This window comes from Desmodus rotundus, chromosome 3 (genome assembly GCF_022682495.2).
Source record: "Desmodus rotundus isolate HL8 chromosome 3, HLdesRot8A.1, whole genome shotgun sequence".
NCBI classification, from domain to species: domain Eukaryota; kingdom Metazoa; phylum Chordata; class Mammalia; order Chiroptera; family Phyllostomidae; genus Desmodus; species Desmodus rotundus.
This window is the reverse complement of record NC_071389.1, coordinates 5,972,833-5,999,788: the sequence shown is the minus strand read 5'-3', so window position 1 is coordinate 5,999,788 and position 26,956 is coordinate 5,972,833. Positions and strand designations below refer to the sequence as shown.

Sequence of the window (26,956 nt, the reverse complement as noted above, 5' to 3'; positions counted from 1 at the left end):
GGTGGGTGGGAGTTGGAGAGGGCCACCAGGCCCCGCCCCTCTCCCCTCGCCCCCTTCACACCCTGGGCAGCCGTATTTGGTGTCATATTTGGTGTCGGATCCAGAAGCCCCTGAGTAGCTGGAAATCTGAACTGAGTGGAGGGAGCAGGGGCTGGTGGGGAGGGAGGGACAGGGTGTCTGTCTCTTTAAATGCACTTTGTGTCAGTGTGATAAGGAATTTGATGGCTTTATCAGAAATACCAAAGCTTTATTTAGCAGGGTGAGGCTCACACCACTCAGCTCCACACAATCTGCTGATAAATTGCAAAAAAGAAAAAAACCAACAACTCACCAACACCCAGCACAGCAAGGGAGGAAAGGTGAGGCAGACGGAAGGGCAGAGACGCCAAGTTGGAGGTTTCGGGACGTGGCGTTGCAGGGGGCGGGATGGAGGGTGGGGATGGTGGGAACTGCAGGGGTTTTCTCCAAAAATACTGACACGCAGGCGATTCTTCCCTTCCCCAGGAGGCCTCTGTAGGATTTTCTGGTATTAAGTAAAAAATACTATAATTATTTTTATTCTCCCAGAGAAAGGGCTAGTTAAAGAGACATGAAGTCCTCCTCAGTAGCTTTTCTCTCCTCCTGTGCCTATCCCTCCCCCAGCCCCTCAAGTCTCCAGGTGAACCCTTCCGGCTGCCTGGGCTGTGTGCGCAGGTGCAGGCAGGACCCGCCATGGGTGGGGGGTGTCGGAAGAATGCAGGAGAGACTATCAGGGAGTGGGGCGTTGTCCATCATTGCAATTCTGAGAAAGGGTGTCCCCACTCCTCACACGTGGCCAAGGGACCTGGGAAGGGGAGGGCTTGTGCCGGTGTAGGATGGGACCCCATGCCCAGGTCACAGGGGGAACCTGGGGAGCAGTGGCAGGGCCCTGCCTACCTGTGGCATTCCAGGACTTGCCAGCTCCCTGCCAGTAAGGTGGCTCTTGGCAACCCCCACCTCCTGGCCACTCTGTATTTCTTGTGTCTCCTGGAGGGTCAGCAAAAGGGTAGAATGATATTTCCTCTCTGTTTCTTCCTCCTGGAGGCTCCTCTTTGCCCCGGTAATGTGCCTTCCCACCCTGCTTTCTCGGGGGAAAGCCCTGGCTCCTCACCCAGTCTTCTGGTTAGTGTCCCGGCTCACATGCAGCAGCACCTGACACCCTCTTGACCATCCATCCTCCCCGTTGGCCTTCTGCTCCCCGTGAAGCTTTCAATGTGAGCAAACGAGATTTGGCCGTGGTCCCCAGCCACGCCTCTTTGAGCGTAAAGGTTTGGCCTCTTCCAGCCGGCTTGTACACCTGACTTCCTCTGGAAACTGAAGCAGGTATCGGCGCTCTGGGTCCTTACACGCCATGTAGAAGGGGAGGGAGTTGGGTGTGGGGGTCGTGGAGAAAGAGGCACCTCTGCTCCTCCAGCATCCTGGGGGGCTCTCCGCCGTCTGGCTGTGCAGGGCACTCCTCCTGGGCAAGCTGTCCAGCTCCTGGGCCCCTCAGCCCTTTCTAATGGCCACAGTCTGGCAGAGCCAAGGGCTTGGGGTCCTCACTGTGGGCCCCGCCTGTCCCATCCAGGTTCAGGGCTGCTTCTGCTGTCCTCCACCCATGTTCTGCTCGCTGCCTTGAAGGGTTGGTTGAGCAGGGGAGGTCTCTGCCCACAGGTGTGTCCCCAAACATGCCCACGAGCTGACCCCTCAAAGAGGAGGGAGGCTGGGCGAGGCTAAAGGATGCTTCAGGGACAGTTACGGGGAGCACAGAGTCAGACTGACGGAAGGTGAAGAGAAGCTCAGTTTGAGAACAACTCTGCTCTGAGCACCAGCCCCCTGGGACAAGGGAGGGGCTGAGCCTGTGGGCTCCCTCAGGGCGTGAACCAGAGGGAGCCCAGGGGGCCAAGGTGAGGCCAACAGGCGGAGGCCTAGCCGCAGGTCCTTCTCAGGAATTCCACTGCTACTGTAGATAGTGGGGCAACAGGATTAGTACAGCTGCGTAGAGAGGGGAAATGCTGGGCGGAGAAACAGGGGAGCTTGGAGGAGAGGGAGGGCTGAGCTGGCCAGAGAAGGGCAGAGGGGGGAGGAAGCTGCAGAAAGGCTGCAGCCGGGAGACAGACAGGAGGAGTAAGTGGAAGTGACAGGGTCAGGCCAGACCTTTGTCCTGCAGCCTGATTAGAGAGTCTGCCCTGGATTTCTGAAACTTTGGGATGTTGTCGGACAAACTGGAGCTTAATTCTGTCAGAGCGCTGGGGAGATTAGAATTGACATCCTGGGAGCACATTCCTGGCTGGGCAGAAATCCAGACCCTGCTGGGAAAAACCTGTGAGAGCGGGCCGGCCCAGCAGTGGTGGCAGGGGGTGGCTGTCGGCCCTAGTGGCCACTCCGGCCTGCAGGCTGGAGCCAGGAGCCTCCGGAAGTCCAGGCTGCGTTGCCGCGAGGCTTGGGCCTGGCGGAAGGACTGGGGACACAGCCGAACCCCTCCGAGTGTAAATCCTGGCTCTGTCCCTTTCCCTGGCTGTGCCACCCCGAAGGAAGGCCCCAGCTCAGAGGCAGCGGAAGGCTCCTGCCCCTGCACCAAGTGGGTCCTTTCCAGCAGCCGTGAGGAGCCAGCGGTAATCCCTAGGGATGGCCACATCCCAGGAATCCCTTGCTCAGACTAAGTGAGCCCGGACGAGCAACGTGGGCCTGCCCTCCAGGAGATTCCAGTCTAGACGGCTCCCCTCGGACTGAGGGGTGGGGTGGGAGGACTGGAGTGAGGGCCAGCACCCGTAGCCCCCCACCCAGCCATTTCTACAAGGACTGAGTACCCCCGCCCCACTTCCCTCCTGATTCTAATGACTTCTAAATATTGGTAAATATTTTGGCTAATGCAGGCTCTCGTGGCAGAGAGCAAAGCCATCTGAGTGCAGGGCCTGCAAATTATTTATTAAAGATCTGAGCTGCGGCGCAATTACGTGGCAAGAACCCCAAAAATGAAATAAATAAGTAACAAAATAAATAAATAACAGCCACGCTGGCCTCTGGAAGGCTTGGGGAGCTGCAGAGATGATTGCCGTCTTGATGAAATCCCCCCAGATGTAATGAGCTGATTTTCTGCTGTTAATATTGCATCTGCTGATGAAGGATTCGTTAGGATAATGGAACGAAGCTAAAATATAAATGACTCCCTGTCAAGAAGCAGCTTTTGTTTGTCGATCTCCTGACAGTTCCCGGGGCCAAGGCAAGGGTTTCTGTGTGCACAGCATTCAGGAGCAGGCGGGGGTGGGGGCGCACTGAGGGTTGGGGGGCTGCCCCCAAGGCCTGGCTCTGGTTATCCTGGGCTTTCCCTGCAAGGTGGGGTTCCCCAGACTTGGGGATCCCTAGGGTCCTGGGGGTGGAAAGTCACTGGCTCAGGCCCTCTTCCTCCATCCAAAAGGCGGCTTGTCGCCTAAGCTGCTGGGCAGCAGCAGAAGTTCCCTGGGAGCCCGGCAGAGACACAGATGGGCTGGGCCGCGCATGTTGGGACCCACTCGTGAGAGGAGACTCAGTGAGTGCATGTGTAGGGGACCAGCAGCACTGGGGATGCGGAATCATGGGCACGTGAGTGACGTGTCCTGGGGGAGGCCCGTCACGGGAGCCAGCCTAGCCTTCCTCTGTCGTCTTTTCCCTCAAAGGTCTGGCTCAGGCGCAGGCACGCCCGTCAGGCAGTGGCGGTCCACGCCGTCCTGGGAAACGAGGGCAAGGGGACCCACCTGAGACAGTGGATTCACGTTCCTGCCACCTTGCTTGACTTTTCTAACACGCGAGCTGGGCTGCCACGTGGGAGTATCCGCCTCTTCTCGCTGCTGGTTCTGCTTCTGCGTCTTCATTTTACTCACTGCAGTAAAACGCACGTAACGAAACGTACCATTGTGACCATTTGAAAGTGTGCGATTCATTGGCGTTAAGTAGTTACAATGCTGTGCAGCCACCACCAGCACCCCGTGGCAGAACTTTCCTGTCGCCCCAGACAGAAACTCCAGGCCCAGTGGCAGTGCCCCACACGCCCGCTCCCGCAGCCTCTGACAACCACTCATCTGCCTTCTGTCCCTGTGAGTTTGCTCATTCTGGACATTTCATAGAAACGGAACCACACGGCATGGGGTCTTCCGTGTCTGGCTTCTCTCCCCGAGCATACATGTTCCAAGGTCCATCCTCGGCGTAGCATAGAGGAGAATTTCATTCTTTTCCTGGCCGAATGAGATTCCATTGTGTGGTTGGGCCACATGTGTATCCGGTCATCTGTGGATGGACAGATGTTTGGTGCGTGTCCACCTTTCGGCTAGCATGAATAGAGCTGCTATAAACATAGTATTGGGTTGAGTCCCTCTTCTCCATTCTCTTGGGTACATACCTAGGAGCGGAATCGCTCCATCTCTCTCTGGCTTCTTAAGGGCAGTGCCCCAGAAGCTAATAACAGATCTTGTTTATTGAGCACTTCCTGTGTGCCAGACTGCAGGGCTGAGCACTGTTGCGTGGGTGGGTCTTCATAATGGTGTGAGCACGGAAGCTCCGTGAGGGCTGTCCTTGCTACACTCTGTTCTCGGGGTCTAGGACAGCATCTGGCATAAAGTAGGTGCCCGAGGAATAGGTACCGAATGAACTACCCTCGAGGCCGGGACTCTTGCATCCCCACTTTTCATTGGAGAGAAGTGAAGCAGCCTGCCCTCTCAGGTCACATGGCAGTGAGGGGCAGAGGCGGACGTCCAGCCCGGGGCTCGCTGACTCGCCCTTCCTCTCACATGCCTTACGTTCTGTCTTGCCCCCGCCTCGCCCAGTGTCCTGTGCTCAATCAGTGCCTGACGATCCCAGTGGAACAGGGATGGGGAGACACCTTGGGTCGGCCTACCTGGCAGAGGGCTGGGCAGGGCCTGGAGCGGTGTTGTCTGTCTGTGCCTCTGTCTGCAGAAGGCACCTGTCTGTCCAGGGAGGCACTGCCTCATCTGAATGGAGCTGGCAAAGGCAGATCGGACAGTGCTGGGCACCCCTCTCAGCACCCTGGGGAAACTTTGCTGACTACCTTGGCCAGAACCACTGCTAACCTTGATTTTCAAGGCCCTTAGACAGAGGGAGAACAAACCCAGCCACAGAACTGGACCCCCCTTCCCAGGGAGAGGATGGGTCCTGCCAGGCGGATCTGAAGCACCCCTGCCTTCTGGGAAATGGGAGCGTTTCTTCCCCTTGTGGGGGTCTCAGTAGGGGTGAGGAGGCTGGCTCCTCTCCTGGAGGGAGCCCTGAGAGAGGAAGGCAGGGTCACCCATCCCGTCCAAGTCAGGCCAGGTCTGTCTCAGTTTCTGAGATGGGAGAAGAAAGAGGGCAAGCTGGCATGGGGACCACGCAGGGCAGCAGCAGCCAAGGAACTGAGGGCCCGGGCCACCAGGTCTGAGATGGGGAGGAAGGAGAGCGTGAGGCCCTAGGCTGGTGTGGAACCAGCAAAGGCTCTCCTCTGCAGCGCGGGGGTCCCCTGGGCACCCCCCAGCTCACTTATTTATTCATTAAAAATGCTCCCGGAGCCAGGGCTGGACAGAACAGGGTGGGAAAGCCCCTTTCCTGTCCCCAAACAACTAGGGCCGCCCTCTTGACCCTGGACAGATTTTTCAGGACTCTGGCCAAATTCTAGCCAAGACTGTGTTTGGAAACTCCCAGAGCCGATCCAGAGACCTGCTTGACTCCAGAGGCTGGCGGCCACCCCCACCTGCCGCCTGCCTGCCTGGGGGGGCTGGTTCCTTTCCCCAGGCCGAGGCAGGCAACCCACCCTGGCTGCTGCCCCGTCCAGCTCCGGTGGCACCTGCTGGATTGTGCGGGGCCCTCAGCTCCTCGTTGTCCTGCTAACCACTGGGTAAAGGTTTCAGACTCCCTGTGACCTTTCCGTTTTGCCTGGTTATGCCGCGGCTGTCCCACTGACACGCATCCCCTGGCGTCGGTGCCGGGGTAGCTGCTTGGCCCCTGCCCATGGCCTATCTCCCCGGCGCTTCTCCCCCGGTCCCATTCCTATTCTCTCCTTCTTTTCCCTCTCTTACTCTCCCTCTCCCTTTTTTCACTCTTTTAACATGGTTTTCCTAAAAAGTTTTTTAATCAATCAAATTTGAGGCAGAAAATAGGTTTTGTCACGCCTGGTCCCGGGGTGGTGTGGCTCTCACTCAGACTCCTGACAGCTCCTCAATGCAGGAAGGAGGCCAAACAGAATATTTCTTGGGGAAAGTGCCCGTTTCCATGACACTGCCCCTTGTTGTCTGCGCTGCCCCCCTCCTCAAGCTGCCGGCTGACATGGCCCAGCCCCTGTGAAAGGCCTGGCCAGGGGGAGGGTGTGTGTGAGGATGGGGGAAGGGGGCAGGGGACAGCATGGGGGGGTAGATGGGTGGCGGACAGCTGCCCTGAGCCTCCGTGGCCTGAGGAGCAGGTAGGGGTGGCGGCGCGGAAGAGGAGCCTGGCCTGGTGCTGCATAATCAGCTGGGTCTCATAAATATGGAGCCTGGGAGCCAGGGCAAGACTCTCGGAAGCCAAGTCCTGGAGAGTTGGTGGCTCCAGCCAGAGGGGACGGCAGATGGGTGAGACCTCTTCAGGTCCTGGTATGCTGGTCCCGGCAGCTTCTTCCCCCTTCCCTCAGGCCCCTTTCCCTCCTCTCCTGGGCTTCCCTCCTCCCCCAGGTAGAGGCAGGCCCCTCTCCACCCTCTTTGCCTTCCTTCCTGCCCTCCTTCCACTCCAGCCCCTCTTGTGCAGGGGAAGCCTCTGGTGCCTCCCAGCTCCCAGGCCCACGACCCCCACTCCCAGTGCCCAGCAAGCTCCCTGGGTCTCCCGTGTCTGCCCCACTTTCCCTCTTTCTCCTTCCCATCTCCATCTTTCGTCCTTTCCTCTCTCTTCTTGCTCCCTCTTTTATAATTAATGATTAGTTTTAATTGGTTTGCTTAGGCAGCCTAATAGCAAATTAACAGAAGCCAGCCCAGGGCTTCCAGGCTCGGGTGAGAGACCACTGTGCTTCAGGCCTGGCAGGGGGGAAGGCACGGGCAAGGCTGGGCTGTGGAGTCTGCCTTGGCCCCTGGGCTGCCTGGGCCAGCTCTCAGCGGGAGGGCCCAGCCACACCTGGACAGGTGCAGCAGCCAATGGGAAGAAGGCAACAGGATCTCCACCTCGCTCCCGTTTGTCAGCTCTCTCTGTGTTCTTATTCTCCCCCTTTCCGTGTTCCTGTCCATATGCAGGACGCTTGAGATGAAGGCCAGGTACAAGGAGGGCGGGGTCCGGCCTTACCCTGAGGCAGGGCTGGATTTCAATCCCACCCTGCTCGCTCCTGCCCTGAGTGGAGGAGGTTCGCAGCCTGACACCAGGGAGGTGGACATCCTGCTTTTTCTCTTGTTCAGGAGGGAGCAGCCACAGGCTGTTGTCAGCCCAGCTGCCTGCCCGTAGTCAGCCACCACAGCCTGGAAGGGCCAGGGCTGGGTTCTGGTTCTGGTTTGCCGGGTACCTCTGCAAAGAACTCAACCTAGTGGTCCTCAGTTTTCTGGTCAGTGTACTTAGGATAGAGCAGGTTGCGGGGACGGGCAAGCTGGCGGAGAGCGGATACCGCAGTCATGATTCCTGACCATGTTACTTCTCTGTCTCAGCCAGTAAGGGTGTGCTTAACTTCAGCCTTCCTACGTGTAGGGGTGTCTGCTCTCCTCTGTGTTTTCCTGCTCCGTACCTTTCCCCCAGCCTTACAGAATCCTTCCGGAACTACAGCAGCTTTCTGATTCTCCGCTGGGCCCTGGGTGTGCCCCGTCCCTCAGTCACACAGGCCAGAACCAGACGCCAGGGACAGTGAGAGGCAGAGACAGACAGGAGAAGATGCCCGGTCAAGAATACAGAGATGAAGTTGAACTTCCCAGGTCCCCACTGGGGTTCTGGAACCCACTCAGTGTCCCAAATTCCACCCACATACACATCTCTGCCCCTCCCTCTCCCTCCTCCACCCCGACCAGCTCCTGGAAAGTTTCCTCCCCGATTGTTCGGTGTGATCAGATCTGCAAGTTGCTCTCTAAGCTTCTTGTCACATTTTGACTTAATGAAGTGCAACTGCTGAGGGACTTGGGTTCAGCGCTCCGGTCTCCCGCGCTCCCTTGTTGTCAGAAAACAGGGTTGGTTGGGGACGGCAACGCTGCGCTGCAAGTCGTTATCATTCCGGTCAGTCTGTTTAACACAAAATTAAACAAAGAACTAATTAGTGCCTCATGAATTAATAAATGCACAGTTGCCGGGGAGGATGGGAGGGGAGAAAAAAGGTGGTGGAAGGGAGATACTGGAGTTGTGGAGTTGGGGGGCTTTGGGGGTTCAGGGGAGGCTGGCCAGGACGCCTGGAGAGATCTCAGGCGGACCGGTGTGGGATGGACAGGGCCCGGCCAGGTCCCTGGGCAGGCGGGCTGGTGGGCCAGTGGACTGGCTGGGACATGAGCTGGGACAGCCCAGTCTGCCCAGTGCCTCTCAGTGGCGCCCCGGGTTCTCCGTCCCTTGCCCCGTGGCCCAACCGTGCTTGGCTTCCACTTCCTTCGCCTGTCCTCCCCCAATTCTCCCCTTTCCCACTCCTCCGACCTCTGCCCCCACTTCCGCCTTGGCACGGCTCCCCCTTCCTCTCTGCTGCCCCCTATCCCAGTCTGCCCAGCTCTCTGCCGACCCCCAGCTTCTCACCACCTGGGCCAGATGGGCAGGTGTCAGAGGCCCACGGGGCGGCCCTCCCCAAATACTCGATGCTCACCAGAGCCCTGTGTCCCGCGGGGTGGGCTCTGTCCGGGTGGGCACCCCTGCCAAGGCAGCCCAGCAAAGGCAGCAAGTCTGGCAGAGGACCCAGCCCTCCTGAGGAGGACGTGTCAAGCACAATTAATGCTGTCTGTCTAAATATGTCCTGAGAAGGGCGGGTGGGCGGCAGGATTGGGTGGCACTCTGGGAGCCCCGTACAAGGTCACCTCACCTCTCGCAATCCCCCAATCTGATTTGGGGATTACACAGCCTAAGGAAACTGGTGTTATTCCTCTTGCATCATTGATAAGCCACAGACAAGGAGTGGGGAAGCAAACACGCAATAAAGAGAAAACCCTTTCCTACCGTGGGTAGAGTGCTGAGGCCGGGGGTGGGGGTGGAGCTGGGAGAGGCAGGGTCTGGCTTAGGCAAGGGCTGGGCACCAGGTCAGCAGGCAGAGGGCTCCTTGGCTTTTTCATCCACAGAGGGAGTCTGTCCATTTGACCTTGGCTCCCCAAACTTGCTCTGAGGAGGGGGGCCTGAGCCGGGTGGGCCGGGCAGTGAGGTGACCGAAGACCCACACTGTCTCACTGTTCACTCTCTCCTTACGTGGGCCCCACCCAGCACTGAGTGACTCACGGCGAGGACCCCGGGGTGGAAGGCGCCCTCAGCAGCCTGTTCCTGGGAGTTGAAGCCCCTCAATGCCATGGCCCTGGTCCACCCCAACCCTCTGTCACCCACTTGCTATAGTGAACAGCTTGGCATCTGTCATTTTATTTCCAGGGGCTGGGGAAGAGACTAAAGGAGTGGGTACTGTTGGATCCTGTCGTTGTCCCCAGGCCCCGATGCTTGGCTTGCAGCTCATGGGGGCACCTCCCCGCCGCACGCTCCCATCCCGTGTCTCTGATCTCTGGCTAAGGGGCGCCCTGAGGACGGTATTTCCACAGTGATCAGCCCCTACTGCTTTCTGAAGTTTTTCATATTTTGGTCGGCATAGACTTAAACAGGACAAAATCAGTACCTTTCAGTGTGTCTAAATTTTTGACCCGCTTGGCCGGCCCTGGAGCATCAGCCCCTTGGCCTGGAGGTGGCAGGGAGCCCAGGGGCACCCAGCAGGGTGGTGGGCGTCCTGGCCCGAAAAGCTAACGGGGCTCCTCTCTCTCCCTCCTCAGGATGAAGTGACGCCCCTACTGCAAAAGAGGAACCTCTAGGACCTGCTGCAAGGTAAGGCCTGAGCCCCTCCCTGACCCAGTGTCCCCTCCCCTACCAGTGAACCCTGGCCTACTTACTGCAGGTGTCCCCTGGGCTGGGGCTGGTCATGCTGAGCATCCAGGAAGGGTTGGGAAGATGGAGCCCGAGAATGGGGGCCGCCTTACCCATTTGAACCCGGTGGGAAAGATGGCCTCAGTAGGGATGAGGCCAGATTGGCTCTTAAGCTGGAAACAGCTGGGGACACCTGGATTGCAGTCTTTGGGCACAGAATGTGTTCGAGGTGGCTCAGGGTAGAGGGGCACCTATGGTGCCAGGGCTGCCTGCCCGGTTGCACAACGCACAGGCCTCTGCAGCCCCTCGTGCCCACTGTGGGGGCTGCCGCCAGCTCTCCCTGGAAGGTCTGCTGTAGCTCGTGCATGGGGCACCTCACTGACTTGAAAGCCCTGTCTTGGAGGATGCTGCCTGCCCCCCAGGGGCCTCCCCCTTCCTCCACGTGAGGCTGGCAGGGAGGAGGCCTCAGGCCCGGAGCCCAGAGCAGGCCGCTGTCTTGAGCTTCCCCAGCCCTTGGGCTCCCCAGGCGTGGCTGGGCCTTCACAGGCACTGTCAGACCCCGAGTGGCTCCAGGAACCTGGGGGCCACCGGGCCGAGGCCCCAGGCAGCGCCGTGTCAGAGGTGACCGGTGGAACGCCAGTGTTATGTAAATAGCGGGGCCTGCCCGGCAGGCGAGCTGACTGGCTGTGGCCATCCATCATGCTCGCTCCGCGGGGCGGGGGACAGACAGGGCACCGTGCGCCTGGCTCCAAACCTGTTTGTTTTCCCTTTGTCTCTCACGTTTTGGGCCGGCTGCGACTGGCTCCGGGTTTTGTCCTGATGGCCCCCTCCCGCCGGAGGACGGGGCGGAGGGAGGAGATTTGAGAGGCTCCCACCGCGGCATCTCTTTCGGACTTCAAAGGCTCCCCCAGCATTGTCTGTGCCGGCGGGCAGTGGCCCTGAAAAACGTGATCAGAGGCGGCCGGTGTAGGGCAGGCCCGGCCCGCGCCCTGCGCTCTCGCTGGGGCCCGTAGATTCCTCCCTTTGCCACCAGCACCACCCTGGTTACAGCTCTGCTCCCCGGGCCTCTCCCCTCGCCTTCCTCTCCCCTGGTGTCCCTGCCGGCCAGCCCAGCCCGCTGCCCCACTCCAGGCCTCACTCCTCTCTCACTTAGCCGCAGCCTCACTCCCCTCTCACTTAGCCGCAGCCTCACTCCCCTCTCTTGGCATGGAGACTGCTGGGATCTGCAAGGCTCCACCCCTTCACCTCATCCGCACAGTGAAGGGATTCTTAGGATGGGGGATCAGGACAGACGGGTGCTGGACATCTGTTCCCCATGCCTGCCATGTGCTTCTTCCCTTCTTTTTCTCCATCCTCTGTCCATCCCTTCCCTCCGCATCTTGGCAAGGTCCAGACTGGATACTTCTGTCCCCCGGACACTGGGACGGAGCCTGGCATCCCTGGTCCTGAAAGTCAGCCCTAGACGCTTCCGTTCTCTGGAGCAAGACTTGGCAAAAGCCCATGGGCCAACTGTGGCCCACTGCTGTTTTGTAAATAAAGTTTTATTGGGACACAGCCACGCCCACTCATTTTCCTATTGGCTGTGGCTGCTTTCACCCTACAGTGGCAGAGTTTGGTAGCTACCGCCGAGGATGTTTGCCTGCAAAGCCTAAAATATTTACCATCTGGGCCTTGACAGAAAAAATGTGCTGGTCCTGCCTTCTGCTCTCTCTCTCTCTCTTTTTTAAGTGGTAATACACAAAACATGAAATTTAACATTGTAACCATTTCTAAGAGGACAGTTCCCTGGCACTAGGAACTTGACAATGTTCCTAATGTGCAGCCATCATTCCACCCTGTGCTAATTGCTCTGAGGGGCCCAGGCAACAGCCGAGAGCCCTGTCCTGGGCTGTTTGCAGCCTTATCTGTGGGGGCCGCTCTCTCCCTCCTCCCTGGGGGGCCTCAGCGTCTGCTCAGTCCCACCTCCCTAGAAGTCCCTGCAACAGCGTCTGCGTCCTCAGACCTCTTGCTCCCGGCATCCCTATTAGTCTTTAGCAAATTCTTAGATCCACCATTTCCTCTTCGGTAAGGTGAGCAGAATACCTACTCTGCAGGATTATTGGGACAAGTGAGCGAGTTTATGTAGCCACAGGTGTCTAGCCTGGGGCCTAACTGGTACCCCTGTTCCTTCCTTCTCTCCAGCCTCCCCTGCTCTTCCCCCTGGGCAGGTTCCACAGAGTTCTCCACCTCTGTCCCAAGACCTCTGAGTCTGACTTCTCAAGAAGGTGAGGCTCGCTCCTCCTCCTGGGTAGTGGGCTAGGAGCTGTTGGAGATCTTGGGTCGGTCCTGGGTCCTCCATGTCTGCTGCCGGGGCCTGGGGCACTGCATAACCAGTTTCTCCATCTGTGAAAGGGGTCCTGACCACGACGCCCCCCACGTAACAGGCGTGTTGCAAGTAGGGGCTAGGGTGCCCGGGGTGCCGGGGGAAAGCTGTGAAGGTTGTGCTGGGGTGCTGCCGCCGACAGGGAGGCAGGAGGCTGCGTGGTGGCACTTGCTCTGCGCAGGGGCAGGGACCACAGCCACTCTGACACATCACTGCGCTGTGAGCTACTGTGGGAGCCGGGCTCCAAGCCCCGGAGGAAGGGCTGGCGGGAAGGGAGGGTGAGGGGCGGGGAAGGAAATGAAGCTGTGCAGCAGTCAGAGGTCTGCGACCGGAGCTGTGTGCTGGCACCCGCCGCTGGCCGCCCGCTCCCGCTGCTGCTGCTGCTGCTGCTGCTGTCTTCCTCCCTGTCCTCTTTTCATGGCTCCAGGCCTCTCATACACCTCTCCTCTCCACTGCCCCCACCAGCTTTCTCTCTGCATCCCACCCATTTCTCTCCCTCCTCTCCTTCCCACCATCCACACTGCTACACCCCAACTCCACACTGGTGCGCTCTCTCTCTCTCTCTCTCTCTCTCTCTCTCTCTCTCTCCCCTTTTCATCTACTCCGAAGGCTTTACTTTACTTCCTTGTCACCCTAATTGATTGCATTAACCTTTCAGCGTATTGGATTTCCTCGGCATCGTGCAGAGAGCCCTGCGCAATATGCTTATAATCTGAGCCATAATGGACAGTTTGCAGTCAACAAGCCCCTTCTCCCATCCCTGCCACCGGTTGACATCTCTTTTGCCCAGGCCATTGTGGCCACCTCCCCCCACCGGCAGAGACAGGGACTAGGGCTGGAAGGAGGCAGACACAGCTTGACCCCATCCTGGATTTCCCTGCCTCTTCCCTCCTGGCTTCCCACCTCCCCCCACCACCCCCTGCTTCTCCAAGCCCCCTGCCCAGGTCTTTGCCAGGCTTCTGGTCTTTGTGAGTCCTCTGAGCTCAGCACTCTGCTTCTGGGACTCTGCCTAATGAGTGGCTGATGGGCCCAGCTTGGATTTGGGGAATAAGAGTCCCTAGGGTTCCACCAAATGGCTCTTAGAGCAAACCTTCACTCCTTCACATGGGGGAAATGATGATCGGGAGGTGGAGGGTGGCGGAGAAGAGGGGTGTGAGCTCCCTGGGCTCGCCTGGCCCCTGAGCCAATGGGAGGCCTCTGTGGACCTTCTGGAAGCTGGACCCGCTCCTGGAAAGGGTGTGGGAGCACAGGGGAGACAGAAAGAAGGGGATGTGCGGAAGCCCACGGAAGAGAGACACACTCTGTAGGGGCTGGCCATGGGTGCAGGCTGCTGCTGCCTCTCCCAGGGGGCAAGGGGGCAGGCACGCGGACTCCCTGTTGGGGCGCTGTGCCCCACACGGGTCCTGGGATTGTGACTGGGGTGTGCGATGGGATGTCTCAGGGGCTCTGTTTCCCATCTGACTTGGGAGCAGTTTGTTCAGACCCACACCTGCCTTCATCAAGGGAAGAGAGGCGTGACATCAGCAACAGAGCCATCGGCTGGAGAGAATTCTCCGCAGGGCAGGATGCTCGGCCTGACAGGAGACTGGCAGGGGGGAGGCAGGAAAGAATGAGAGCTGGCTTCTCGGCTTGGTAGGAATGAGCTCCCTCTGGTCAGTTCCCTGATGGGCACCCGCCCGTCTAGCAGAAGGCTAAGGAGCCAGCCCAGGCCAGCAGCCTGCTCCTGGGAGCTCAGCGAGTCCTGGCCCTTAGATCCTGGCTGGGCTGCCGGCCCTGAGACATGCAGCCTGGCCTGCCGAGTCTTCATTCACAACAGGATGGATGCTGCGTTGAATACATTAGTGTCAGGCCGGAGGAGCAGGACGGAAGGTCCCCTAGCCCCGGCACTTCCTCTCTCCCACACTGGTCTCTACGCCCCACGCCCCACGCCCCTGCCCATCATCTTCTCCTTCTGACCAACTCCCCCCACCCCACCATCAGTCCATCACTCCGAAGGGCAAGCTTTGGCTAGAGGAGGCCAGACTAGGTCCTTCCCATCCTCTCCCAGGGATTTTGGGGGTGGGCAGAGGGCGCAGCAGGGAGAAGACAAGCAGTGAGTTAAAGTTTGGTGATTGTCAGTGTCAGGAGAAGCTAAATAACCCTGTAACTAGTATGAAGGTGAATTCACGGTCTGCTGCACATGGAAAATATGAGCGCTCTGTGAGACGGAGAGAGTGAGCGGCGATCTGCCTGCCACGCTGGGCAGCCTTCTCTCCAGGGACCCGGGCAGGGAGGCAGGAGGAGGGCCACGCGCTCTCCCATCCCTGCCAGGGAGCGGCCGCCCGGGAGCCCCGAACAAGTATGGGGGCAGCTCAGCTGCTTGACAACCTACTGGCTGGGCACCAGGGACCCAGGTAGGCGTTTGTAAGCACCCGGCAATACGTTCATGGCCACCAGCCCAGGCCCTCGGCCAAACCGGCCGCCCCGTCCACATTCATCATGAACCCCTCATGGAGCGCTCACTCCGCGCCAGGCTCTGCACCGTGCCCCTGATACAACTCTGTGCCATGCACGCTTTTGCCATTCCCCCTTTTGCCCCCACTTTTCAAATAACCACTTTGCTGAGATATCATGTCCATGCAAGCGTACAATTCACAAGGTTGTGCAACCGTCAACACTGTCCAGTTTTAGAATAGTCTCTTCGCCTGGAGAGAAACCCTGTGCTCATTAGCAGTCACTCCCGTTCCCCTAGATGCTGGCCCTGGGCAGCCACTGATTACCATTCCTTCCGACACTGAGAATGTGGAGGCTCAGAGAGGGTCAGTGACTTGATTAAGGTTGCACAGCCAGTGAGAGATGGAGCTGGGATTTGAATGAAGGTAGTGGGTCTACAGGGCCACAGCTCCGTGAGGGACTGCCCGATGTCCTGGCTGCCCCCCCCACAAGGCGCATGCTATGACACATGTTTCCAACAGTATGGGCTCAGGCGTGTATGAGCACCATCCGAACATGTAGGCCCGGGTGGCGACATGCATCTCTCTCCCCAGGTACACTTGCGATTCCATACAGAAAAATCTCACAGCCCTCAGAAGGACAGCCAGGCTCCCCTCCTCTTGAATCTCTTCTTCCCCAGCCGAGCTTCTGGAAGGGAAGGTGGCCACAGGAACCTGTAGCAACAGGGGAGCTAAAGGAGCCAGCGAGGGCTGGGTGGTTTCAGAATTTTAAACTGAGAAATCCCCATACCTCCTGATAGCCGATGATTGTAAATGCCAACGCGACATTCCAGAACAGGTCCCTGCCCAGGCTGGGGCCACAGGCTGGGCTGCGCCTGCAGGGGCGCCGCTGCCAGCTTCAAGTCCCTGCCTTGCAGGCTCTCTGTCTTTCCTTGTCTGCCACTCTCTCCTTCCCTCTGTCCTGCTCCTCCTCACCTTTTCTTCCCCCCTGCCTCTTTCTTATTCACACTCGGATGTTCCCACCCCAAAACTTAAAAAAAAAAAAAAGAAAGAAAAAGAAAAAGAAGAAAAGAAAAGAAAGAGGCTTTTGACCATACTCTTGCACTTGCAAAATTTGGGAATTAATGTGAAACTTACTGCCTCTGATAAGAGAGAAATACAAGGGCGAGAGAGACAAAGGGAAAGGTAGACACGAGAGAATAAGTGTCTGTTGGAGTTGGCGTGGGGTTTTTTTCCTCCTTCTTCTCTCTCCCTCCAAAGCGGAGGATCCGGCCGGGCCAGTTTGGATATTTATTAAGAAAAAGCCAAAGATAATTAACTTTTTTGTTTTTGTTTTGTTTGCGGGTGCCTCCCCTGCTGGCGCTCCTGACTGCCTGGCAAATTAAACCTGCTCCCTGGGTGCTGGGCTGCCGCAACTCTACTGCTGGCTGCCCCCAACTGCCGGGCCGCCAGCGGCCCACCCAGCCACCCACCTTGGGTTTCAGACCTGGGGTCCCTTTACGCCACCCCTGATGCCACCGCCCCAGGCTCTTCTGACTTGCAGAGCAGCCTTTAGAGCAGGGTAAGTGGTCTGGGTGGGGGAGGGGTGAGAGAGGAGGGGCTCCCCCATGGAGCAGGGGCACATCTTCTGGCCAGTTCAGGGCTGCCAGCTTCCCAGAGAGAATGAGCTGGAAGGGCAGGGAGAGGCCAGATTGGGACCGTGCTGACTTTGAGCTCTTCTCTCAGGATCTGGGTGCTCTGCCAGGACCTGTGCCCTCGGGAATGCTCTGGAGGAGACTTGGAGGGGTGGAACCACGTCAGGATATCTGTCCACCCTTGACCCCAGGCTCTGTTCCCTCCCACCTCTGACCCAGCCCAGGCCACCTGAGGGCCGGCAGGATGGTTAGAGAGCTGGTGCTTGGGTAAGAAGCTAGCCACCTCTGGTCTGCTGCCCTAGAATCCTGCAGAACCCTGAGGCCACGCTGTGACCTGAGCCTGAGCCCTGTGCCAGGGCCAAGAAGGTAGCAGTTATAGGCTTCTTGGTTGGGGACAGAGGGAAGGGCTTCTCAGGAGTCAGGACAGCCAGGAAGGAAGGCAGGTCCTCTCCAGGGGCCAGCCCTGCCCCACTCCGAAGGGGTTTGGTGTGGTTTGCCCCTCTGCTAAATTAATATGCTTCGGCCCTTCCCCCGAATGGGCCCGATCCTCTGTCCCACGCTGGCTTTGTCCCCAGCTGGGCAAGTAGGCCGCCGTGTGAGGTCCCTCCAGGTGGGGAACCTGCTTTGGAGCTGGGCACAGAGAGGAGGACATTTTTCAAGGATTTTGCTGGCCCTCTTTTTTTTTTCTATGAAATATAAGGATGTGCAATTTTTTTGGTTTCAATTTAGCATTGGAGAATTTTATAATTTAGTAATTAAAATCTCTGATAGGCTTTAGAAATTGCAGCTAATTGAATTTAATGGGAAGATGATTTTCAATTTTATTTGATTACCGGGACCCCTGGCATCGGTATTTATGGGAAAAAAATGGGAAATGTGCTGTGTGGGCTAAGATGGCATAATTGAATTAGGGATAATCGGATTTCTCCGTCATGAATTTCACTATAATTTTCCTATAATTTTCCATTAGATATCTAGTTTACAAATATTCACAAAGAAATGAAGCTCTTTCGGAATGGAGATTGCTGGCTAACAGGATTACAGGGCCAAGCGCGTGGCCGTGCCAGCCCCTGTACCGCCGTAATGCAGTCCCTGTATCTGCCTTGCACTGAGCTCCAGCCTGGCCTCAGACCCCCCCCCCCCCCCCGCTCCGCCCCCCCGCTTTGCCGCTCCTCTCCGCCCTTTGTTTCCTCTGTGCCTGCGTATCCCCTGCCCTGACACCCACCGTTCTGTGGTCCGCCACCTCTCGTGCCCTGGCAGACTGTCCTGTCCCTGTGCCAGGGGGTCTGGGCTCTGCCCTCGGTCCCCCCCCCCCTACGCTTCCTGTCCACAGTTTGCTCACTCGCTCTTTGCTCTCCCTGACACCCTCCCTCCACCAGTCTAGGGAGTACGCTCACACGCAAACACACGGACTCCCTCGCAGGTGCGAACACGCTTGTTCCCATGCGCACACAGTCCTTTGGCCAAGGCTTCTGTGCCCTGGCCCAGTCGCCTCAGAGGGAACCAGTTTATTGGGATCCTGGGGTGGGGTGCAGGAACAAAAGGATCTTTGTTCAAGTTCATGTGAAAGTTACAAATTCAAAATGAGAGCAGATAAAGCATGAGATGCCTGGCGTGTAAACAGGCCGGTGAGTGAGAAGGCCCCAGGCTCGGGAGGGAGAGAGAATGAGTGGGCAAACTGGGGGTGCAGGGAGCTGGGAGCCAGCGACTGAAGCTGGCCTGGGGAGAGCCGCCAGTTTCCCCCAGACTCGTGTGGGGGGCCCGGGGGTGGGATTGCTGTGCAGGTCTTCACTATTTCTCTTGGAGGTGAGGCCCATAAGGAGGAGCTGGTGGCTCTGGGCCCAGGGCCCTGAGACCAGGAGGAATTGTGGCATTGGGCCTTCTGTCCCCCACGTTCCAGGCACAGATGTCCTCACTGTGGCTTGGCCTCAGGGTCTAAGGAGGTGTCACCACATCAGGATCCTCAAGTCAGACATGGGTCATAGATGCCAGAGTTCTGGGCCTCTCCCCTTTGTATGAGCACACGCCCTAAGAGAGACAGAGAGAAATCTGGGACCCCCCCATTATGTTGGTCTCTGACTCACACCCAGGACCCCAATGCTTCAGCCTTTTTCTCAGACCTTCTCAAATCAGAACACACCAAGAGGGCCTCACCTTCTGTGCCCCTGGGCCTGTCCTCCACGGAGGCCCCTCGCCCTTGGGCAGGACCTCTTGTAGTATCTGCTGGTGGCCATCATCTTGGCAGAGCAGAGGCTCGGGGGCGCCCCACCTCCCTCCAACTGCTAGCCGCACTTGGCAGCTCCCTCTGGCTGGCTCTGCCTTCCTTCCAGCTCGCTTAGTTCTGTCCCTTCAGCCATTCCTCTCCGGTCTTCATCCACCAGAGGCCTCAAAGTTATCACGCAGCCAATCTCGTTGGCCTTGCCTCAGTAACTGGAAGGCATGTCCTTCCATGCCCTGACCACCAGCAGCAGCAGCCCAGAAGGACTTGTGGGTCACAAGTGCAGGGAGCTCCCTGTCCTTGCAGACACCTTCAGATGCACCAGGAAGTCACCCTTCTGCCCCTGTGTCGTCAGGCTTCCTTCTGCATTCCAGATGCCCAGACGGGGAAACAGACACTCGGGATGCGGGTTTGGGATTGACTGTTGTTACAACCCAAAGCTGCAGACCTTGCTTTGGGGAGCCATGGGTGGTAGGACGCGTGTACCCCAGAGCAGCCCTGGACGCAGAGATGCCCTGTCTGAGATCCTCTGTGGGGAACGGGAGCTCATGACCCCTCTGTCTGGCTGCCCTGTGCCAGCAGTTGTACCAGCTTCTCGGTAGCACGTGGCTTGGTGTGTTCAGGGAGTCTTGCTCCATTATTCAGAGTTTTAGGGCCAGGGGACACTCAGTAAGCTTCTGGGCCTCCACCTACCATTCCCGCATAGGGATGGGGCAGGCCTAAAGGCCAGAGGGCTTTGCGACCACCAGGAACGCCAGGAAGGCATCAGGGAAGGCAGTGAAGTAGGTGAGGGATGCTAACCTCCTTGTGAGGCCATTTGAAACTAAAGAGTGATCCAAGAAGAAAGAAAGGGAAAGTGGGAGAAAGAGTAGATTGTTAACTCCCTGACTTCTTTGCCCCAAGGCCTCCTTGGGCCCCTCTCTTTGCAAAATAGAAGTATTGCAAAAATAGGCTAGCGCCATTTTGCTGAATGTGGCCCAAAGACCAGAGAAAGACCTCCTCTTATTGAAGGCAGTGTGGCATCCCCTGAAACAAGAGAGGGAAGGAAGACAGCAGGGTGGACACAGAAGGCACAGAGGGAGAGCTAGTGACAGTGAGATCCGGGTACTTCACTCGAACAACTGCCCACATTCCTGCTTGCCTGGCTCCCTCCTTCTTGGAGACCCTGCCAGGCCCAATGAGGAACTTGGGTCGCTAAAATGTAAGGAACCTCAACTTGTCTGGGCCCCAGCAGGGACATTTGGGGGCCATAGAAGGGAGGCCCACCAAAGTACCTTCTCCAAGAGGAAAGGAGAAGGGGCGAAGAGTAGACGGAGGCGCAGGTGGTAGGACGCTGGCTCCTGGTTGGGGGGTGCCTGTGCCCTGTCTGCCAGGGCCTTTCACGGGGCACGGAGGCGGAGGCGAGAGGGTGGGAAGGAAGCCCAAGTGATCGCGCTCGGAGAAGAGATAAGTTTCTGCCCTGGCGGTGTGAGAGAGGAAGGAGGTGCTGCTCCTCGATTCCCAGCTGCAGGGCTAGAGACTGAACTTCGGGGCAGGAGGAGATGGCCTGAGAGCAGGACTGTGCAGCGGCCCGGGGCCCCGGGTGGGGAGGGAGCCGGGAAACCGAGGCGGCAGAAACCCGGGGATCCCCGCACTCCTGCAGCCTGCGAGCTGTGCGAGGCCGACGCGCGTGTTTCCCAACACACCCAGCCCCGCCGCCCCGGAGTCTTTTCTTCTTCGAACTAAAAAAAGCAACTCCACCAACAACATGTGGTTCCAGTACGAGGGGGAAACAAAACCCCTGGTACCCTGGCACCCAGAGTCCTCAGAGTGCGCGAAGGGGAGCGCGAGAGCGCGCGGCTCTGCGGCGCGAGCCCGCTGCGCTCACACCTGCGCACGCCCGCGAGGAAAAGTTTGCGCGGCCGCGCACGCCGCGAGCTCCGGGCCGACCGACGCCTGGGAGTGAGTCCGCGCGCCGCCGCCGCGGAGTCGCGCTCCCGAGGTCGGAGCGCAGAGGGGGGCGTGCGAGCGCGCGCCCGCCCGCCAGCCCGCGTCCGGCCGGAGTTGGTGCGGGGGCACGAACCTCAGCCAACGAGCGCCCGCCTCCCTCCCGCCGAGTCCCACCTCCCATCCCGCGAAGTCCGAGGTTTAGAGAATCACTGAACCAATAAGGCCGGCCGCTAGAGCCGGTGCGCTGAGGCCTCGCGCGCACGCGAGGGAGTCGGCGCGTGTGAGGGAGGGAGCGAGCGCTGGGCGCGGGCGCGCGAGAGGCAGCGGGCGCGGCGCGGGCGAGCGCGAGCCCATTCACTCCGGCCTCCGGCTGGCGGGTGCGCGCGCGGGCGGGCTGTGCTCTGCTCTTTCACCTGCCGGGGCGGCGCGGGCCGGGCCCGGAGGAGGCGGTGCCCCGTCCGCCCTGCCAATCACCTCGGCGCCTGGCAGCGCCCCCGGCCGCTCCCGCCCACCGGCTCCCTCCTGCCAAACTGTTACCCTGAGTGTTACCGTCAGGAGCAATGACATCAGGGCTTTAAAACAACTTGTTATTCGGGGAGTAATCAGTTGCAATTAGGCATTAATTAAGTATTATGAAAGTTGATTATTTAAGTGAATTCGGCTTTCGACTCTCCGACTATGGTGAGTACCCGAGTGGGGCGGGGGAGGGCCGGGGGCGCGCCGCGGGGCTCCGACCCCTGCGCCGGGCGGGGGGGCGCGGGCAGGGCGGGAGCGGCGCGAGCCCTGCCGGACGGGCGGGCGGGGGCGCCCCTCGGCCTTGCGGGCCGGCCGGACCCCCCGACCCGTGCCACGTCTATAAATAGTTTCTCTTTTAGTTTGATAAACTCGAGAGCAGAGCGGAGCTGCTCTGCGTGTGCAATGCCGGAGCGTGAGAGCGAGAGGGGAGGGAGGGAAAGTTTCGCTCTCTCTCCCCGGGCCCCCTTCGCATTTCTCCCCCAGTCCCGGGGACTTCTCTGCCCCTCGATGGGGGGCGCGGCGAGCGGAGGGGGCGGAGGGGATGTGGAGCGGGGAACACTGCGAGAGACTAAACAGATTTTTTTTCCTTCCCTCTTCTTTTTTCTGCGATCTTCGAAGAGTTTGGGACCAAGGAGAGGAGAATGGATCTTGGTACAGGTACTGGCCGGTGGGAACCGGGGGAGGCTCTTTCACTTTTCTTTCGGTTCTTTTACGGAAGTTATTATTTTTAGCCCAATGAGGTAGCAGCTGGGCGGGGGGCGGGGGCTGGCCAAAAGAGGGTCCGGTGCCGCCGCGCTTCTCGCCCTGGTTTCTGGATTGCGAGTCTTCGGATGATATTATTGTTATTATTTGTTACTTGCTTGGTGACTATGACTAATTTGATGCTTGTCATTATGAAAGAACGGAGGGCAGACGGAGCTGGGGGGCACCCAGAGAGAGGATTTAGGGGGTTTTTGTGGGGGTTTTTGTTCTCCATGTTTTTTTGAATGGCTCCGTGTGTTTTCTGTGTTTTTTAATCCCTGCAAAGATCTCTGTGTGTCTGGCTGTGGGGTGTGTGTTTTTATTTTTTTAGTGGGGGGTGGTTTAGTTTTTGAAAGCAGCGTCCTGTTGGGAAAGGTGGTTAGTCTGGTTTCGGGGCGACTGTCTCAAGGTAAAGGAATTTAATTTATTTGGGACAAGGCTGTGTCGGATGATCAAACTGCTTATTATGGCTAATGAGTATTTTTCACCTGAGAATCCGTGGGATGAGGCGGCTGTTATCAGTTCAAAGTGCTGGGCCCAGGACTCTCTCCCATCCCCCTTTCTAGCCCCCACCCTGGGATTTCGTAGACCAAACAAACTACCACATTTGGACGTCTGGGTTTTGCGGGGGCTAGTATGGCGCCTAGGCCAGGGTTCCAGATAGCATGGTGCTGGCCTGAGGCAGAATGTATCCAGAGATTTGGGTGTTTTACTGGCTTTAATCTGGTTTTGCTCCGTATTTCTCTTCTCTTCCCATCTGGGGTTCCAACCTAAGTCCAGAGTGAGGTTGACGGCAGCTCCTTGAGCTGTCACTCTCTGTTGAAACCAAATTTTGAACAGGACCCTTAGATCCTCGGCTGACAAAAGCAGCTGGCTTCTTCCTAAATGTTTTTAAAAGAAGGCAGCCGTGAACAGGCTGGTGATTCATTGTGACCGGTCTCAGCCCTCCTGTGCCACTGCTAGACGGATAAGTGCTCCTGGCGGCTGTTAGAGTTGTTGTTTATAATGGGCCCAACTTCATAGCATTGTCCCTGGGGACCCATGAGCTGACATTTGACCTTCTGAGGTCAAAGGGGATTGGGCAGAGAAGACAAGAAGACAGCACCGAGGGCCCAGGGAGGGCGACCTGGTGGTCGGCTTTGGGAAGGCGATGTGTGGAGGGGGGAGGGTTGTTTGCAAAGTGTTAAGACTATGACCCAGCCAGATGTGATCTTGGTGTATCTGATGTGGAGGTCCTGAGGACCTTTGTGCCCAGGAAGGGTGTGACACCCCCTGCTGGGCAAAGTGGTGAAGGCGTCTGAGGCCTCTGCTGCCACCCTGCCCCTCCCTGCCCCTCCCTGCCCTCCACTCCCACAGGGAAGCAGCCCGCCCCCACCTCTAATCAGGTGTCTCATCACCTCCCTCTCAGGCCCCACCCCCTTTCTTCGGAAATGGGGCCCCCACCCATCCTTACAAGAAGCGCACCTTACAGATGGGCCAGGTAATGCACCACCCCCTACCTGGGGCAGGCCACGCCTCTGCTTGTGGGCAGGCACACGGGACCCCTGCATTACTCAGCTGGAAGGCGGGGCCCTCTTTGTGTTCTGCCTTCTAACCTGGGTGCCAGCTGGAGCAGGCGCCCATCCTCCTGCCCTGCGCCAACCGGTCCCTCCCAGCAGACTCCAGAGCCCTTCTGTAGGGTGTCCCGACTAGGGAGTAGGCCTCCTGGGCTTGTGAGGGGCAGAACCTCTTGTAGCACCTCTCCTGGGCCTCATGGAGACTCGGTTCTCCCAGCACTCTAGGGACAGCCTTTGGGAACTTTTCCTAGAAGCTAGAAGGGCCCCTGAGGTCAGCTGGTCCCTCTCGCAGCCAGAGCAGGGCACTCCCAGCACAGCCCAGGCCTGGACTCTGGCCACCATTGAGGGGAGGTCCAAAGTGTCAAAGTTCTGACTGTTTCTGGGAGGAGTCATCTGGTGATACCATCTCAGCCTTTTCTTTGAACTTGAAAGTTTCACTTAATCTCAGAACTTCAGAAGAAAAGCACTTTTTCCCCTCTTCACTAAAAAAGGGAAGCAGGTGGGAACTCTGAGATCCCCTCTGAACCAACTCTGGCTAACTCTGTGGTCGCCTTCTCTCCACCTCAGGGATATACCCCTGGACACAGCCAGGGCCAGGGACCTCGTTTGTGGCCCAGGCTCGTTGTTGGTGTGGTAAGGGGCCATCTTATTCTGTGGGACTCTGGGCAGCTGCCACCCAGGGCCTCTCTAGCACAGTAGAAGGCTGGAGGCACAGGCCCCACAAGGCTGCCGGCACCAGGGACCCAATAGGCATCGGATCAGGGGCTAACATCGCCGCCAGCCCGGGACAGCTCTGGGCCCCAGAGCGCGCCAGCTACAAGTGATTCGGTAGTGGGAGAACCAAGGCTTCTCAGGAGGGGACAGCAGGATCTCAAGACCCTCAGGGGCCATGTGGACCCCTTTTCCCCCACCATAGTTCAGCCAAGGGCTGGATCAATCTGGACGTCTTTAGCAATAAAAAATGCCGATGTCGTCCTAATTCACCAGGCCCCGAGATGACAGCAAATTTACATTTTTTAATTAAACTAGCAGCCAGTTTTTATGAGAGGGGGTTGGGTTATGCAAATCAAATGGTTGTGTACGGAAGATTAGGAGAGTTTGGGAATAAATTCCACAAATGCTAATAAAAAAAAGGAAAGAGAAAGAGAGAGAGGGAGGGAGGGAAGAGAGAGGAAGAGAGGAGGACATGGTTCCATTAGGCCCTTTTAGAGTGATTTCCCGGGGGGAGGGAGTCGGGAGGGGAGGAGAGGCAGGAGGAAGCTTTCAGATGCAGGTAAGCCCGTCCTGCAGTTGGGAAGCTCCTCTGGAGTAGGCCCCACTAGGCCAATTCCTAGGTCCTGGGCAAAACTGGAGGCCAGGTGACAGTGGCTGTGAAGTCGCAGTAAAGCTTTGAAAGGGAACTTGCCTTTGATTTCCTAGGATCTAGTTATAATTGCTCCACTCTCTCTAAGGGGAACTCGAGAAAAAGGGGAAGGGCTGTTGAGAGTTAGAGCTGCCCATCAGAGGATTCAAGTTAGGCTCTGCCAGGCAAAGGTCCAAACAGGCAAGTTCACAGGGATGGCCAGGGACCGCAGGGGGAGCTGCCGTGGGGCTGCACTGCCACTTGGCACCAAGTCTGCAGCAACCATGTTGCCAAGGCGAGTGGGTGGGACGAAGCGGTGCTGGGACTCCAGGCTGAGTCCCCCTTGCATTGCACGCAGATATCCCCCATGGCATCCTGGCGCTGGCCTCAGCTGTGCAGGAGGCCAGGAAGGATGGGGTCAAGGGAGCTGAGCCAGGTTGGCGCAGCAGCTTGGTTCTTGGAGTGGAATTTCCTAGTAGCCGCGTGCTTCGAGGGCACACAGTCTCGAGGTAGGAAAAGAAAGGCTGCAGGCTTCTTCCAGGTGGTGTCTGATCCCAGGGGGCGAAGAGCTTGGCTTTCCCAGCCCAGCCTCTGTGCGTGTACTGCTCAGGCTCACCTCCAGGCTCTTAGGACTTCGGTGAGCCTCCCATTCAAGGCCAGCACCTGCCTGGAGTGGAGGTTTCTAGGAACCTTGCTGGCTCTGGTTACACCTTGGACCCGGTGTGTGCTGGGGATGGGGAAGGTTGTTGTGCTGATTCTGCAGGAAGAGATTCCATGCCGGGCTTGGGGCAGAGCAGGTCGCCCTCGATCTGCCTTCCTCAAGCCTTTGCTTGGCCAGATACACCCACTCGACCAGTCTAAGCTGGGGCCGATCCCTGCGGTGAGGTTGGGCACCGGTTTTGCCAGTCTGCTGCAAGGGGTAGGTGCTTTAGTGCCATCTTGGCAAGAAGGAGCAGGCAGAGCCAAGCACAGAAGAGGCCCTCTTGGAAATGGTGAGTTTCCTGGTGTTGTTCAGACAGAGGCTGGCTGTGGTGTTTGGAGGGACCTGAGCATCGGGTGGCATTCAGGGTCTCTGGCCCTCCGACTCCCAGCTTGATTTCACCGGGAGGATTCAAGGATTCAATGGGCCGATCTTGTGGGGGGCGTTGAGTGGGTGAGGTGAGAAGCGTATCGTTTGGACCTTTTCTCTGGAAGGAAGCATTTGGGACGCGCAGCCCTGGGCCGGGAAGCGGCCTCTTCCCGGCCCTGCCCGAGTCGTAGGACATCAGAGCAAACCTAAGATGAAAGACCTGGCAGAGCCGCATCCCTCCAATGGCGGGTAGAGGCAGCGAGGGCAGGTCTGGAAGGATCCCTACCACCTCCCCCCACCGCCCCGCCAGGCTCTTTCTCCCTGTAGGGACCAGCCAGGGAACCCCATTACCTCTCCTCTCCCAGAAGGGCACTGGGGCCAATGTTAGTCAGACCTCTCTGCAGGCCTCGCTGTGACTCCTGGGTCCCCCCACCCCCCATGGCCAGGGAGTCTGGCTGAGTTGCAGCTTGGGTTTTTATGATGGAAAAATGAAATAAATGGAGGCACCTTAGGAAGGCTGAGTCACGGCAGCAACATCTCCTCATTAAAGCTGCTGCCCTGGCTCAAGTCCCCTGGCAGGGGATTGGGTGGAGCCCGGGAAGGCTCCCAGCCCTGACTCCTCCCCTTCCTAGACCCTGCCAGGTTCTTGATGCTCCTGCCCCTTCAATCAGCCTTCGCTGGCTGGCCCACCATTCTTAGAAGGAGAGGGCTGTTTCTCCCACCCCAGCCCAAGGCTTCCTCTGTCACACTGCCCTCCCTGCCACTAGTTTTAAACCTTGACCTCCCTGACTGAGGCCACTCCTCATCCCCCTCCTCCTCCTCCTCCTCCTCCTCCTCCTCTCCCTCCTGCTCCCCCTCCTCCTCCCCGCTTCTCCTTCTCCTCCTCCTCATCTTCAGGGGGAAGGAAGTTGCTCTGTAGTAATTACAGCCTGTGGGTCCCCAAGGCAAGCAGCATCTGTTCCGGGATAGCTAGGCCAGGGTACAGCAGGAGGAGGAAGGAGCTAGGGAGAAGGAGGAGGAGGAAGAGGTGGAGGAGGAAGAGGAGGGCTAGTGACCCCAGTGTGCAGAGGAGAAGGGACTGCTTCACTTGGATTGATCGTGAAAGGTGGCACCACTTGGTGGTCCAGCATTCACCCGCAGCAGAGCATCCTCGCACCCCAGATTCACCGGGAT

At 58.3% G+C, this 26,956-nt stretch overlaps 1 protein-coding gene and 1 long non-coding RNA gene across 9 annotated transcripts in view; one reads left to right on the top strand and one right to left on the bottom strand.

The window, feature by feature from the left end:
* The window catches only part of CASZ1 (castor zinc finger 1), a 145,929-nt gene that overhangs the window by 69,194 nt on the left and 49,779 nt on the right, over positions 1-26,956 (top strand). For 4 of the 8 annotated variants that reach the window (XM_053920969.1, XM_053920971.2, XM_053920970.1 and 1 more), the window contains 2 exons: positions 9,894-9,945; positions 21,694-21,732. In XM_053920969.1, coding sequence (XP_053776944.1) covers positions 21,717-21,732 — 16 coding nt within the window. In that variant the 5' untranslated portion in view covers positions 9,894-9,945; positions 21,694-21,716. Of the gene's footprint in view, positions 1-9,893; positions 9,946-12,165; positions 12,249-21,026; positions 21,241-21,693; positions 21,733-21,752; positions 25,707-26,956 lie in introns of those variants that run through there. The other 4 variants (XM_053920974.1, XM_053920968.2, XM_053920967.1 and 1 more) reach the window with 4 other exon arrangements.
* LOC123479110 (uncharacterized) lies at positions 134-3,496 on the bottom strand. The gene is made up of 3 exons (XR_006654619.2): positions 1,130-3,496; positions 916-1,005; positions 134-523 (listed from the first exon to the last, which is right to left on the bottom strand). It is a non-coding gene; the product is annotated as an uncharacterized lncRNA (long non-coding RNA).